The sequence below is a fragment of the Pezoporus occidentalis genome, unplaced genomic scaffold, assembly GCF_034315485.1.
Source record: "Pezoporus occidentalis ecotype Australia unplaced genomic scaffold, CSIRO_AGI_Poc_V1 ctg131, whole genome shotgun sequence".
Taxonomy (NCBI): Eukaryota; Metazoa; Chordata; class Aves; order Psittaciformes; family Psittacidae; genus Pezoporus; species Pezoporus occidentalis.
This window is the reverse complement of record NW_026913115.1, coordinates 753,372-769,158: the sequence shown is the minus strand read 5'-3', so window position 1 is coordinate 769,158 and position 15,787 is coordinate 753,372. Positions and strand designations below refer to the sequence as shown.

At 38.2% G+C, this 15,787-nt stretch overlaps 1 protein-coding gene across 2 annotated transcripts in view; it reads left to right on the top strand.

Moving 5' to 3' along the window:
• NUCB2 (nucleobindin 2) overlaps positions 1-5,463 on the top strand; it is a 31,313-nt gene extending 25,850 nt beyond the window's left edge. Inside the window, exons 12-13 of one of the 2 annotated variants that reach the window (XM_062608883.1) lie at positions 212-293; positions 2,055-5,463. In XM_062608883.1, the coding sequence (XP_062464867.1) occupies positions 212-293; positions 2,055-2,167 (195 nt within the window). In that variant the 3' untranslated portion in view covers positions 2,168-5,463. Of the gene's footprint in view, positions 1-211; positions 302-2,054 lie in introns of those variants that run through there. The other variant, XM_062608884.1, reaches the window with a different exon arrangement.
• The last annotated feature ends 10,324 nt before the right edge of the window (positions 5,464-15,787 follow it).

Genomic DNA, 15,787 nt, shown 5'->3' with positions numbered 1-15,787 from the left:
TGAGTCCCAGCTGAATTCTAAACTAATGGTAGTAAAACATAATATTGTATTCAGGATTATAGCAAACAATGTGAGCATCTCAACTCAGTAGTATACCTATTAATGAAGACTTTATATAATGACTGCAAACTTTAATTGTATTCATTTATGTTGCATCAGAGAAAGTTTACAGATTGAAGTTTTTCAAATATCATATTTTATGTTTCATCAGGTTGTAAAACAGATGGAACAAAAGAAACTACAGCAGGGAAGTCCTCCCGCAGGACCAGCTGGAGAACTGAAATTCCAACCCCGTATGTAGCTTTTTGTGCAAACTTAAAAATAAGACCTCCAATGTAAAAGTCATTAAAATTCTATTTTCCATTGAAACTGTTAATGGGGTTTTAATGATCTCTGTAGGTAGGTTCACTAAACTGTCTTTAAGGCAATTATGGAACTCATAATTATAAAACGTTTCTGAAATCTTAGTGCTTTGAAGTCCATAATAAAAAAAATCATAGTTCTAACTCAAGTCATCAAATGGGCACAGGATTGTGTTGTACCTATCAGTCTAAAAATACTGCTATCTGGCATATCTAGGATTTCTGAGCATCCAGAGAAGAATGCAGATATAAAATGACCAGGTCCAGTAATGCAGCCATAGAATATCAGACAGTCTCAGACTGCAGAACAAATCAAAACCTTTAAATGCTTTCAGGTCTGTCCTCAATGACAAATTTACCAGCAGTTGTGCACAGCATGACATGACAATTTAGTTTTAGGTCGTATGAATGACCAATGGCTTCAACACCCTCAGAAAACAGTGTCATAATAAGTCATTGCATTTGCTCGCTGGTGGCAACAAAATGGTGAGGTATATATTAGCATTTAACTATAACAGATGGTCCATGGGGATATTTTTGTGCTTTAAAGGAGGTCTGCTGATCCATACATCCTAACTTAGATTTTCCTCCACCTCTAAAAGCATTGAAACTAATATTGTTTTATTGGCTTCCACGTTCATGTGCTAACATTATCAATACAGCTCAAGAACTTGACATTCATCTCAAATGTAAAACTTCAGACTATATCCAGGCAGCCTTTTGAAGCTTTTAACTGTTTCTGCGTGGCCAACAGTGGGATTTCAAACCTTAAATACTACATTAAGGGATTACAGCTTGCTTTGTGGAGTACTCTGAAATTCTATCCCAAAGCCATTCAGTTCTGTGAAGAGAAACAATGAAATTTCAGTACCAATTTAATTTTGCCTTTCATTTGTTTCAAGACTGCCTGTGGATAATTTCATTTTATGATCCTTAGTTCTGAGATTCTCACTTCCCCTCACCTTCAGTAAAAACAGTGTTACAGCAGATGCCCTGGGAGTTGGACTAATGATACACCTTTTGATACCAGCAATATGTGGCTGACATTGTTCTTAACACGTATTTTATGTAAAACCTTTCTGCAAAGCCATATAATCAGGTGTCTTAAGAACTACCCACTACTTATTCATTGAGTTAAGGAGATCCAAGTAGACAATATTTCTAGTCTGTAGGCTACTGGAGATACTAATGGTAATTTAAGGAAAGAAGAAAAACACAAAAATGCAGCTGCAAGTTATAAAATCTTCAGCAAACTATGAAAATCAGTATTATTCAAATTTAGGCAAAGGAAGAATGTTATAAATATTGTTGATGCAGTCAGGAGTAAAATACAGGAGCAAGTTTTTAATTTGTTTTTCTAAGCTTCCCATATTGAAATTAAAATTTTTGTAAGCATTTAATATATTTCAGAAAGAACAATCTTCGAAGAACCAATGTGTTATGTAAGGAAAAATATTACACAGAAAACAGAAACAACTAGCAATCTAAGAGGAAACACTGAATATTATAATAATGCAGTCTATTGGGTAATCTCAATCTGATTTCATTATTAGGCCCATACAGAATTTTTGATTCCACTTACAAACCAAGAAATTTGATTGTCCCTGCACTAGAAACTTTCCTTTAGAGACTTTCCATGATTGGGCCAGTTTAATAATTGAAAGTTACAGATTGTTTTATTGTGTTTTACAGCTGGGGAACACAAAGTTGAAGATGCACCAAAACATCCTGCAGAAGGTGATCAGCCTTTACCACCAGGACATGTCTGGGAACCAGCTGCTAGAACTGATCAAGTTCACCCTTAACCACTTGTGCCTCAACTTTATAGCATCTTTATTATTTGGGGGTCTTGGCGGGGGGTGGGCAGGAAATCGGAGTGAAATGTGAACTCTCCACTTTCTTCCCCAGAAGAATCATTGTAAAATCATTTGGAACATTAGAAATGAACTATCAGTCAGACTTGAATCATAAATTAAACTATTTTTTCTCCAGTGCATCAGTGAGAAAAACAACAAGGGGATCATTAGAAGCTATAGTGGAGGAGGGAATTAAGAAAACTATTAATAATAAAGATTTTTATGGCCAGAGCTGTTGAACTGTCCTCTTGGAAAAACAGAGGTGATGTCTGCCATTCTGTGTTTAGGCATGAATTGCAATCTTTTCAGAGAGCAGGCAGGGAACTGACCTGAATGTCAAATTAGGTCTAGTTTTATGTAGAAACTTTCCAGAAATGCTGAGAAGCAAAATATGGTTTTAATGATCTTAATAAGCAAAATATACCATAGGTAAAGGCCTACCATTTCCAGCACTACCAAACTCTTTCTTCTTTGAGACCAAATAAAAAAATCAAACTGCTAATCTTTAATCAGAATAGATTTGCACTTTCGAAAAATCTAAACACAGCAAAGAACTATGTGGAACAGTGAATATTTTTCATGTTTACAGAAGCCTAAGAATTTCACTGTAAGCCTTCAAAAGGAGTACTACTAGTGTATTGATCTGAACCATCCTCCTTGCTGAGATTAATTCTATGTAGCTGTTGAATACTCTTGGGACAATACTTGCGTCCCTGTTTCTTTCATCAGGTGCCAGCTGATCTCAAAATTTTGCATGTTATTAAGTAAGCATTTTAGGTCGATGGAAATGTTATACAAAACAGAACAAGACTCAGTGTCTTTTTCTGTACAGATTATCCTACCTCCTATGATAATGGCAGGTTTTTCAAAATGCACCATGTGCTTCAGAAGGCTTTTCTCTTTAGCTTTAACTTAAGAGGCTCACTATTAACTCTCATTAGTTCTTCAGCAGTTGGTATAAGTTTATGAAGTGTCCTAAAACAGGGGTGCTACTTGATTGTATTATTTTGGTATTAAAGCAGGCTAGGTCCCTAATATTATAAGCCAATATTTTACAAGAATAAGTTGATTTTCCTGTGAGTTTTACTAGAATGTTGAAAAGTTGTGTGATTGTCCCTGCTTGTCATCTATTTCAGACTGAAAGTATCCTAAAGTGTAAACCCTGTTTGGTTTTTTTTTTTATTTGCTTTGGGGTTTGTGTGTTGGTTTGTTGTTTGGGTATTGGTTTGTGTTCTTTTTTGGTTGGTTGGTTGCGTTTTGTTTGGTTGGTTTGGTCTGGTTTTGTTTGCATTTTTTGGTTTGTTTATTTTTAAACACAGTTTGTGCTGACTGTAGAATGCTGGCTTTGAACTGATACAAACACACCTTGGCAAGCATTCTTTGTGTTTCCTTCCCCTTCTGTGGCTAACTGCTGACAGTGTTATTAAAGGAGATCATTTGGGTTTTGAGCAAAGAAACAGGGGCAAGCCTCTGTTATAGAAAGATATTCCTTTCTGAATAAGACATGAATATTTCAAGCAAACTTAAAAAAGGCGGCAGTTACATTTTCTGTTGACATTTGGGAGGTTTCTCACTCTGAAGAGCTTTCATTGATAGAAGCTAGGCACATTCCTTCCATGTTTAAGGCTTTTTTCATCAGGCCTAGGCATATTCTTATTCTCCAGGCAGTATAACAGAACTCACTCCCGGAACACACTGGATTTCCTCATCTGTTTCATCTTGTTAGTTGTCATGTCATATTTCCTTCATCTATACTACTCAAATAATTGGAATTATTTTACTTTTTTTTTTTTTGTTCTCTACACAAGAGGTTAAGAATTTATAGTTTCAAAACCCAGTGTCTCCACTGTTTGTCATTTCCCTGTAACACCAGTTTGAAATGTCTTTGTCAGGAGACTGAAATACCTTTCAACAACTTCATCTGTTTCCTAAGAGGCCGAGACATAGCTATAGCTACATCCAGACTAACAGTTTCTCAGTGCACAGCTCTGGCTTTGGGGTTGTAGCCTGATAATGGGTAACAGAGTGAGGAGGAAAACAAAGAGAGAAACTTACCTAAATGTCATGGAAAAGACAAGGGTAAAATTTTCTTGAGTTCTCCCCATCCCACATGAAAGGTTAGAGAGGACGTAATACAGCCACAGATGTTTGCAGAGAACCAAGGACTGAAACCTTTGGTGTGAAGGCATTTCTATCATACAAATCATTCCTTTAGGCTACATCTGCCTCCTAAGGACAAATGTCATTATATGTAATGATGTGCTTTGTAATGTAATGCTCAAGCTTTGGTTCCAGTGCAACCTCTTATATTTTGCTGTTGGAGATGGGCATTATATCCCCCTTATCCCATTTAGTTTGAAACATTGAGAGCTTTGTAAACAGCTGTTGTAACTTGGGTGCTGAACTCGGTTTCTTCTTGCCACGGTTTATTGTCAGTGGTGACGCTGAGGAAGCCACTTGTGAGGAGCCAGAATTTTCACTTGTTTCATCATGAGTTAGAATTAGCAAAAGTTGCTCATTTTGCATTTCAGCTAGCCACTGAGGTGTGCTCAGTGTAAAACAGTGTTGCATCTTTCCTTCAGTTGCTATCTGATACCTAAATGTTGTTCCCATCTGTTAAATTAATTAGTAGGCTTGCAGTTTAGCAATATACTACAGACTTTATGTTCATTTTTTAGATGTGGGAACAGGCAGTTTTTTAAAGCTTACAATTGGTGATGGGTTTATCTCTTAATAATCAGGGTTTAGTCAAACTGACAATTACTTGCGCTAAATCATGTGGAAGTCAGAGCCGCAGTCCTCAATAACAAGTTATGGAACTCTTACTGAACACATCTTAAGTCTGTTGCTTAAATGTTTTTCAGATTAGAGCCCAAACTAGAACTCTGTGCTTGTCCACCTGATTACAAAAATCACCTATGTATGGGTACCTGTATCACATGGCTACTAAGATGGCAGGGACTGAATGGAAGCTCTTACAAAAGCTGGTTTGTCAGTTCTGGTCTGTTGACAGTGTTCACCCAATACTGTCTTCCTCTGTAGAGGAAAGGTATTCTTCAGGCCCAGGCTAAATGAGGTCTCCATCTGAGTGCAATAAAGTCACCAAACTATTTTTGTGGATCAATTCTGAAGCATGGTTTAAATAAGAGTTACCTCACTGTGAGGAACATCTGCCTTAGAGATTATGCAATGTGCTCAAGTCATGCTTACTCATTAAATGTTTTGCAGATTTGTTGCTTTTTAAAGTGTTTGTTGTTTTCAATCCTGATTTGGTTCTCTCTTCCATAAAAGAAACTAGAAGTATTAGCCACTAATAGCATGTTTCTGCCATAGTACTGATTTCTCAGTAGCTTTTTAAAGATGAAAAAAATAAAATTAAGCTTACAGCTAAGTGAGAAAGTAGAAAGCTATAATCATAGGTAGATAAAGGACTGGAATATCATGGGCACCATTGCTTTCACCTGTACTCTGCTTTTCATTTAGGAGGTGATTATGAGAAAACTGAATGTAACTTCACAGAGAGACCGGTTTCAAGGCAAAGATGTAGAGATTTGGTTTTGCATTTGGCTGGGATTTTGGTAGGAGGATGAAGGGGTAAGATTTGGTCAGTGTTGTACAAATTCGTATCCTCCAGTGGAATATATGTAAGGGAAAAAAAAAAGTCCACTCTGTACTTTGTATAGATTAGTTTTTAACTGGATTAAACTGAAACTCAGCACAGTGACAGACGTCTATAGTTTTATTTTAACCTGGTGGGAAAAGAACTGGTTTAGACCTTGTCTGTATGCACAACTTTGTATTTCCACTCAGAGGCCCTTACTGTTTGCCCTCCACTTTTTGCTTTCTGGAAATATGTGTAAAGGAATTTCTAAAAAGATCCAAGTATCTTGTGTTCTTCCCTGGCCCAGCTGCCTCACTGAAATAGCTATTCACTAATGAGGTACATGAATGCTCAGTTTTCTATATTCATAAAAATACAAAACCAACTACTTAAAATGCTGCTGCAACAGCACTGTAAGTCCTTGACAACACCACACACTTCCCTGTCTTGTTCAAAACAGAAATCCTAGAGAAGGTAGGCACCCACAGGTTTAGTAACAGGTTTATCTATAGCTTGCTTTCTCTTTGCTTGCAGATTCTCCCTGCAAGGCCAGGTGCCAGCCATTTCAGGATGTCAGAATGGCTGTGGCAATGTGACTCTTGGGGAGATTCACAGGACATGGTACCATGTCCAGCCACATTAGACTCTTCCATTTTGTAAATGTAACTTGATTGAAAAAAAAAAAAAAGCCACAACCTTGAGGTATGGTGGCATTTTGCGAAGCAGCAAGGCTCTAAGCTATGGATTGTCCTTTTGTAAGTTGTGCAAAAGTAGGTAGCAGATGCCAGGAGATGTCCCTAAGGTTGGCCCCAGATGTACTCTCTTATTTACATCCTCAAATACCTGTTAGTTTCTGAAATGAAGAGATAGTTGTACCGAGACAGTGAAATGAGAATCATCTGAAAACATAGCAACACTCCCTGTAGTTTAGTTACATTTCTAAAACTGAAATTTATTTTCTTTTACATAATGGGAAGTAGAGAACTATCTTGAGTCTCATTATTTATTTATGCATTCACAGATAGCCAGTATCAAAACCACCTACCCTAATGTTTTCTAATGCCTTAAAATCTATACTTGCCAGAATCATTTTGTATCTAACAATAATGCCACTTTTTTATAATTATACCATCCAGTATTATGCTAAATAACAGTTTGCATAGTTGCTTATGTAGTAAAATACTGTATCAATGAAGGAAAGTAATTTTTTTTTTTTTTTTTAGTTTTTCAGTTTCTAAACCTGGTGTATTTTTCAGTGACAAATGTAGGGATGGGGCAGCACTACAAGGCTGACTTCTCCATTCTTTGCACCTTTTCCATCAGTTCAGGTGGCTGTTAGTCTGAATGACTCCACCGTGACTGCTGATTAGTCTCTGCTGCAAATGATTTGTATTTACTCAAATATGTTTCTTAACACATAATTGCTCACAGCTGGTATGTTCTAAGAAACTGCCTATAGAGCTGTTTCTGTTACAGAAGGTGGTGGTGCATACCCCTCATCTAATTTCACACCCTCTCCTACAAGTTTTTTGCTGTTAATACTACATTGAGAAGAGGACCTCAATTTTTGTGCTCCCTATCACAGGTGACAGTGGAGAAAGTAGGATGGAGGAACAGGCAGCCCTCCATCTCCACCCTGCATCACACCAAGCTACTCTGTTGTATGAATACAGAGCCTATCTAGGGGGAGAGGATGGGCCATAGGGCACAGTCCTGTGCAAACTTCTGTGTATGGACATTTCCACAGTCACAACATGCTTCAGTAGCAAAGACTGAAGTAACAGAGCCCATGCCTATTCTACAGGCAGTGCAGACCTTGCCAATGCAGGTAGTACCATGGAGAAGTGATGCAGCATTAGTTGTAACAGTGATTTTTCATGTAAGTTGCATACTGTTTCGTCACTAGAGGGAGTCTAACACAAGCATAACTGAGCACTTCTAAAGAGTAATAAAGAAGCAAAGCGGTGTCATGATAAAACGGGATGTCAAAAAATCGAATGATCCCTCAAGAGCCATGTTGCCATGTTTCAAGAGGGCTTTTTTCTGTCTTTTTTTTTTTTCTTTTTTTCTCTGATTATGCTGTTTCCTTTTGGGAGAGACCCTGATAGTGCAAATGAGCACTAAACTAGTGATACATTTCCTGAACACAGACAACTCTGTACCGTGTTTGAACTCTGAGTACAGTATACCACAACTGGATAACAATATGAGAATCACATGGTATTAAAAATAACCAAGATACTGACCAGAAAACGATGCTGTTTATAATTACAGCTGGAAACCACAGCCCTCCTAGAGTAGGATCCTGCACATTAGTGAAATAAAAAAAAAAAAGGCAATGTTGTGCTATTTCTGCCAAAAATACATCTGGAGGAAACAGAAGTATACAGATGCCAACTCATTGTCACTCCTGATACTGCTCAAGGAACAGCTTCTTTGGAGGTAATTGTTATTAATTATTTACAGCTCCCAAGTTGCATTTTAGTTGGCTCAGTCTTTGGATTAACAGCTGCCTGTCTTTTGGTTGGACTGATTGCTTTCCTGTACATCAAGTGCTATAAACCATATAAGTGATTTACAGTGTCTAAATTTCTATTTTGATTATATTACAATTTCTACATTGTACACTGTTTTTGAAAATTTCGTTCTAAGCTTAATAGGAGGCCTAAGCACCTACAGCTTCCTTATTGCTGTTGTGATCTTTAGCTAATACTTCCAAAAGCAACACTCACATGCTTTTGTTCCCTTGCTTAATATTGCTTAAAAGCAATATTTTCATTTGGTACTTTGGTGGCAACAGTCAGGCTGGGGATTGCTAAGCCATCTATGCTGTTATGTGGCACTGCAGACCTGCACTGGCTGGATTTGGGTTGGATCCTACCACTGTTTGACTGACTACATGGACCAGCCTCACTGAGGGGTAGGAATGACCAGTCAGCATCATATCAGTTTGGTCTCTGCCATATTATACACGTTTAGTACCTTATCTCGCCATCTAGACACATACTAAAAGTTTCAGGTGTACCTTGGGCTCCTCAGGACAAAGCCAAGGCTGCACCAGTGTTGAACCAAGTATGCACATAGTGTTCTTCTAAACTTATTTAAAAAATAACCAACCAACAAATTGCAACATAGTAGTTATGAAATAGAAGAACAGTGCTGGGATTAGAGGCAATGCATTCGCATACTGCCACAAAGGACTAACTGAAAAGATGCAGTTTGACTCAAAGTGACTAATACACATCATCCTGCTCCTGCCTGATGCACGTTTCAGAACTTTAAAGTGCTAACTCAGAACTGCCTGATAGAGGCAAGGGAGAAGCAAGCTGCATGCCATCTCAAGCCCCTCCTGGCAGCATGCATATTACTGACTATATGCAGCTCATGCAGGAGAGAACAATTAGTGTCTGTTTCTTTTCATTGCTCTATTAAATTTAATGTGCATCTAGAAATAAATGTCCCTTTTCTCCTTACAGTTCCTCAAAAAAAAAAAGCTTTCAAAGGAAGCATAAAAATGAAGCATTTGGAAGAAGTCAATTTGTGTCACCACACTGTGGGCTTTCATTCCAAACTTAATACTAAACTTTTTATCTGAAGTATCCACAAGATAGGTACAAATTTTCTTCTGGAGTAAGGTGCAATGTAACACATAATGTAATGCTGCAAGAGAAGAGAGGGCAACCTAAAGGACCTGGAGGATCTGAAAGCTTTTCAGTTTCAGGAGCACATAGAAAAGAACAGCACATTCATGGCTCCCCACACTGTTCATGTTTCTCCAAAGTTATGTAAGCATGACAGGGCAGAACTTCTCATTGAAATCATCTGCATTGAGGGTATAGTTTCATTTGTGAAAGACAGTAGCTGTCTGGATCTACAGTTGGTGTTAAAAGAGATAATTTTTCAAAGCAAATGTCCATTTTAGTATTACCAAATTTTCATCTCACTGTTACAAGGATGGGTGCTTTTTTTGTCTCCAAAGCTGTGACAGTCAGTGCTTTTAACTCTGACACTCTCACATGAATACAGTTATTCCTATATGCTCACACTTAATTGCTCTTGGTAATTCTATGCAGTTTCTCCAAACAGCTGTCTTAACTGCTACACTCAGTTCTCCAACAGCTGGTAATTTCCCTCAAAGGCCTTCAGGAACGATAAGGATGTAAAGCATTTCCCTAGATATTATTTAAGGTATCTGGAAACTGTTTCTCCAGACAAGGCACATTCTTTTCACAGAGGGAGCTTAGTCTTTCACATACTGTTGGTCATAGTCCCTGTATCTCTCTAACGGGGAAAGAAAATATCAATCAAATACATCTTCGTTTTTTTTTTTTCAAAGGTATTTCACAGCTGCATAGGGTGCAACTGTGAAACCCATCCTTCCCCAACCCTTCTCTCTTTGCCTATGCTATGAGATTCTCCCTGCGGATCAGGTGCTCAGTACCTGGGGGATTGGGAAACCCGCAAGTCAGCATCTTGCAGTGCTATGCCATACCTTGATAAAATTTAAAGAAATTCAGAGGTTTGCTTTTTAGTCCTACCAACACTGGATGCAGTGCAATATTTACTGGACATGCCAACTGCTGTGGAGGTGCTCACTTTAACTTGCAGAGCCCATTCATTCTTTCCCCAAAGGAATCAAACGCTTGAGGTATAAAGATGACGAGTAGCTCTCAGAAGGATCCTTCACAGACACTGAAGTTAAAAACAAAGGGTCTCTTGCTGATGAAGACAAAACTGTATCACAAAGAAAACCAAATTTCCTTGATGTTACACGTTCAAAGAGTACTACAAAGAAATCCCATTCTATCCATTTACAAGGTGAATTTTTCATCCTGTGTTCTTTGGGCAATATGTTTACGTTTTCCTCTCTGGTACACATGAAAACATCTGGAGAGGACTCACTGTTGTTAAACCTGTGTTAGCTCTGCCATGAGTCCCATTTGCTTGGAGTCTGAGATCAGTGCAGGTGTGTCCTGGACATCCAGCTTTACATGCATAGCCACCATGGAAATAGGGAGTTTTGAGAGGGCTGAATCTCAGCAGCAACAGAAGTGCTGTTCCTAATAAGACTTCACAGGCTTTGTCACAAAATATCTGCTTTTTTTCTTGTCTAAGGAAAAAAAAAAAGAAATCCCACCCAGATGTGGTTGGCTGTCTCAAAGTGAGGACACCTGCATAGCACTGCACATGCAAACCAATGCACACAAACATAAGAAAAATATTCCATATGTAGATCTAAATCTAGCTTGAGGTCTGGATTCAGCTTGAGAAAGAGAGCTAGCCTGAGAATTTCAGCATCCACAGCATCTGCGTGCCTGCGTACCCTACTGGAAATCAGGGAGTCTAATCCATTGAGCAGACTTGATGGTGTCTATATCTCTGAAGGTTTCAAGAAACTCTTACAGGGAAAACGTAAAAATGGAAAAATAGCTCTTGGAGTTTGTGAAGTATTTTCCTGATGAGTTGTTGTTTTTTTTTTTTTAATAGGATGACACTGATGCTTTATGAGAAAGTCAATAGATTGTTCCTCCTGCAGCAGGGAAAATGCTTGTACTCCTTAATTCACCCCCTTCTAAATCATGCTGGCACAGCTGTTTTGGGGACCATGAGAAGGACTAGCATGGAGAAACCTGGAACTTCATAAGCCAGGGAAAATATAATAAAACATGTAATTACATGTTACATTTGTTATAGAAGCCCCATAGTTAGACAAGTACTAAATTATTATAAATAAGTACATTTTTATATCCGGAGGACTAGAGGTTCATTGTGTTTAAGCTGTCAACAAAACATTAATTCTTGCACTTCATGTATTCCTTACTGAGACTGGATCCTCTTGCTGCCTGTATAAATAAACAGATATATAAATATCAAGACTATAAAGAGGTAAAAAATCAAGTTTCTTTGACCTCCTTTTCACATCTTTATTTGCTTATCTAGCACAAGCAAATACTGTACCATCTCTCTGTGTTTGTGTGTGTAGAGTAAGTGATTTCTGCCTTGAAGAGATTCAAACCCAGTGGTTACTAGAGGAAGGTATAATAAAGGATAATGTCAGACAAGAACTACCGGGCCACTCAGGCAACTGTTTCTACCTACAATCTGTGCTAAATTGCTTTCAAAGTGGTTTACAAAGCCTGGAGAAACCCATCTCAAAAGAAATATTACTCTGGCTTCCTGGTATGTATAATACATCTATGGATTTAAGGACAGTACAGAGTACTATTATGATGTAACTTGAGGGAAAATAATTTTGTTTCAGTTGTACAGAGTGGTTTGGGACAGGAAGGTGTAACTTATGAGCCTGTGCAAGCACCATTCAGCCCCAGGAGACTAGGGAAGAGGCTGTAGCTTCCTATCCAATTAGCCCACACAGTGCTCCAGTAGATAGTTTCACTTGGCAGGTCATTTTTGCTACTGAAAGTCTCTACAAAAATTCCAACAAACTGGTATAAACAAAGGTTGAATTTAACTTGCATTTTTGCTTTCCTCGACTTGTTTTCTCTCAAATGAGTGAAGAATGATATTCCCTACTATAAAATTTGCTTAAAAGTAGAGGCTGGTAAAAATCAAGAGACAAAAATTGAGGTTATCTTTAATCCAGCCATTCCACCACCATTTGCTTTCCAGGAGATACCACATCTCACAGGAGCAATTTCACTTTCCCTCTCTCCCCTCAACCACAAGATGTAATTTTGTATTTATTTACCCTGTTGTAAAGTTCCAGTGGCAAGAAAGCAATATAGATTTTCAGCTTCATACTTGAGGAATGTTAGCATCAAACCCTTATCTGGGGTTTACTTCTTAACTAATTTGTTCTCAAACTAAAGATCTTCTCTTATTCTGTAGCAAAGTAACAGAATGTTTTAGTAGGATGAGCAGCCTGCTCGACAGAAGTGCTTGACTGCCATCTTGTTGATGGGACTGATACTTTGGTCTTATTTTTGCTGGCAGAAAAACAACCAAAAAAACCCCCACATTCTTTAACCAAGAGCAAAATTTCTTCTTTTGATATATGCAGTATGACACACTAGGTATGTATGTGTGTAAGTGCAATGTCTTACTGAGCCCAGGTACAGAGCACTCAAAGAACAGTACGTGCATACTTTTGTTCTGTGCAACTGCTTCTTCTGCAATAAATCACTCTTGACTTAGCATCCCAGAAGTATTTTACTGCAGCAGCTTTTTAATGGAAGACTTTCTCTCTTGCTTTAGCAAAGGCTCCTGTTGTCTCTGAGGTAAGAGAAATTCTTACCAGAAACAGTTCATAAGACTTGAACTTCTCATATCAAATTTTGTACCTGACAACATCAAGCATTGTATGAATGTATCAGAGCCACAAAAATTGGACAGTTACCTGAAGCCAACCAAGCCATAAAAATTAATACTGGAGAAAATGGATTATATTTTTGTATGAGCAAACTATAGTTCTCTCCAAAGGCATCTGACAATATATTACGAGGTGAAATTTTCCATTCAGCAACTCAATAGTGTGTAGAACAAGCCCTTCAGCTCGAGCTTGTGGGTAAACTATTGTTTTATTATTGTTTGTTATCTCTTAGAAGTTAGTTTAAATTTGGGTACTAGTTTGCAAGTACTCAAGCTTTTTTAGTGTGCCTGGATAAGGGAATAAGACACCCCACAAAGTTGTTACAGGGGTTGGATTCTTATCTAAAGTAGATAAAATCTTTAAGGAAGTATTTCTGTTTTTCAGAATAGCCATCCCACAGTTATGCACTGAATAAACTATAAAAATTAACTAACAAACTGTAACTCGCTAAAGATAAAATCAAACCTCTCAACTAAAGCTGATCAGTACTTCTTAAATTTAAACTGTTTCAGAAAAATGAATGAAATGTGAGTGCCAGCACAGCATTTTAGCCAGCATTCTCTGACTGCATCCAGATATATTTTTTTTAAGTCAGTAAGAAGACATCTGTTGGATTTAACACACTTTGGAGTAGTTTCTGAGAGTCAGTGTGAAAACTAGCAATGATTGAATATTGAGTAATGAGAACAAACTACCAAAATATTTGTGGAGTGGTGTACATGTGGCAATACTTTTTCATGCAAGATTGTGGCTTTTTTCTATGGATACATTAAGTTCTGTTACGATAGGTCAGTATAAGATTATTGCCATTGCAACTAATTGTATTTCTTCCTAATTTACAGAAGAACCTAACAAACAGGGCTGCTAATGAACTGTGACTGCAAATCAGGGCCACATAGAACCTTTAAAGTATTAGCTTTATAACAGCACGAAACAGTCAAGGCCACTCTGATAATATCGTTCCTGAGCATGATTCTTGCCTCACCAGTCAAGCACCACCGGAAGGTGACAGGACTCTAGGTTTGGGATCAGCAGTGTGTGTGGAGAAGGGGCAAAGAAGCAGGCATCGTGTATATTACCCACTACCACTAAAGAAGTTGTCCCCAAGTTACTTTTTTGTGATAGGGGAGTCACCTGAAGGAGGCAGTAAGGGATCTCTGGCAGTCAAGGTAGAGGTTCACAGAGATACAGGGGTTTTTAAACACTCAAGTTTCACGCTGGGCCTGCTCAAGGCCAAGTCTAAACACGGGGAATAAGCAGGCAGGGAGTCTTATATTTATGCTAGTCCCTTCAGGTAGCTATTTAATATTACAGGACATCAGTGAAATGTGAAAATTACAGTTTAAATAGTAGAACACAAACCACTCAGCTGCCATGGCACCAAAACCCCCTCATAAATGTGTCAAGAGTTTACTCCATAAATGTATCAAGACTTTATTTCATAAATGTGTCAAGACTTTTATCCTCTTCTCTCTGAAAAAACTAAAATCGAGGGTTCTGGTCAATCTAGCCAAGAAGCAGCTACCATTTTGAAGATTAAGCGTCTTACAGCACATCCAAAGGCTACTGTAGACATGACACTTCAGTGCTGTGTATCTGGAGGAGTGTCATGGTTTAAACAGGGCAAGTTTAAACCCTGGTTTAAGGGACTGTTCCCAACTGAGGAGGAAGTAGAAAGTAAGGACTATAAGGATGGATCTGGTTTCATCCCCTGTGTAACTTGCAAAACAGAGAATGTAGGATGCACTGCAAAGCAAAGAATGTAGGATCAGATGCGAGGTTTCTACTGAAGATGAAACTTTTGAGGATGCCTACATTGTAAAACTTGATTGAGCTTCACTTAACAAAAGAAATGGTGTCTCTTCAGTGACGACAGATCTGCACATAGCAGTACAAACACTTGTGATACCATTGAATTATCTTGAATGCTAGTATTGTAATTGAAGTGCTCTGACTGCGAGTCAGAGGGCTATGGCATGCTGTGGAACTTTTTAACTTATTTTTTTCCTTAGATGCTGTTCAAGAACACAACAGAAGTGACATAATTTTCAGGCTATGTACAGTAATGAACAAAATAGGTAGGAAAAAATCCTCCAAACAAATAAAGGAATACAGCTTTGCCGCAATTAAAAGAAGGTGCATAAAAGAACAGTCTTTCAAACTGAGTGATCAAATATCACTATCAAATGCATCCATTTAGTAAAGCAGGTGGATTCTAAACGTAAAGATTTCAGCTCTGGATGTCCAGACACCACTTGATAGGAGAAAACCTGCAAGAAAATGATGGCTACTTTCTACGGAGACATTTCAAAAGATAGAGACTGCCTTTGGAAAATAGATGTTTACTGCCTATAATTCTACATAAATGCTCAGCAAGCATGAGCTTTCTCCATGGCGGGTGAAGCCAGTCATTAGTTCTTTAAACTCAAGCCACCCTTGCATATTCAGTGATCAGCACACCCCCAGAGTACTAGTCATCTTCTAAAACATCCCTGGGGATGGCTGCATAGGGTAGCTTCTTTACCCATAGGGTCAAAATTTACCATCATTTTACATAAGGAAGCTGCTCTCTGGGCACTCCAACAAAATTTATGCATTTTGCAAGACGACTACTCCAGTCTTCTAGCTCATCTCACTG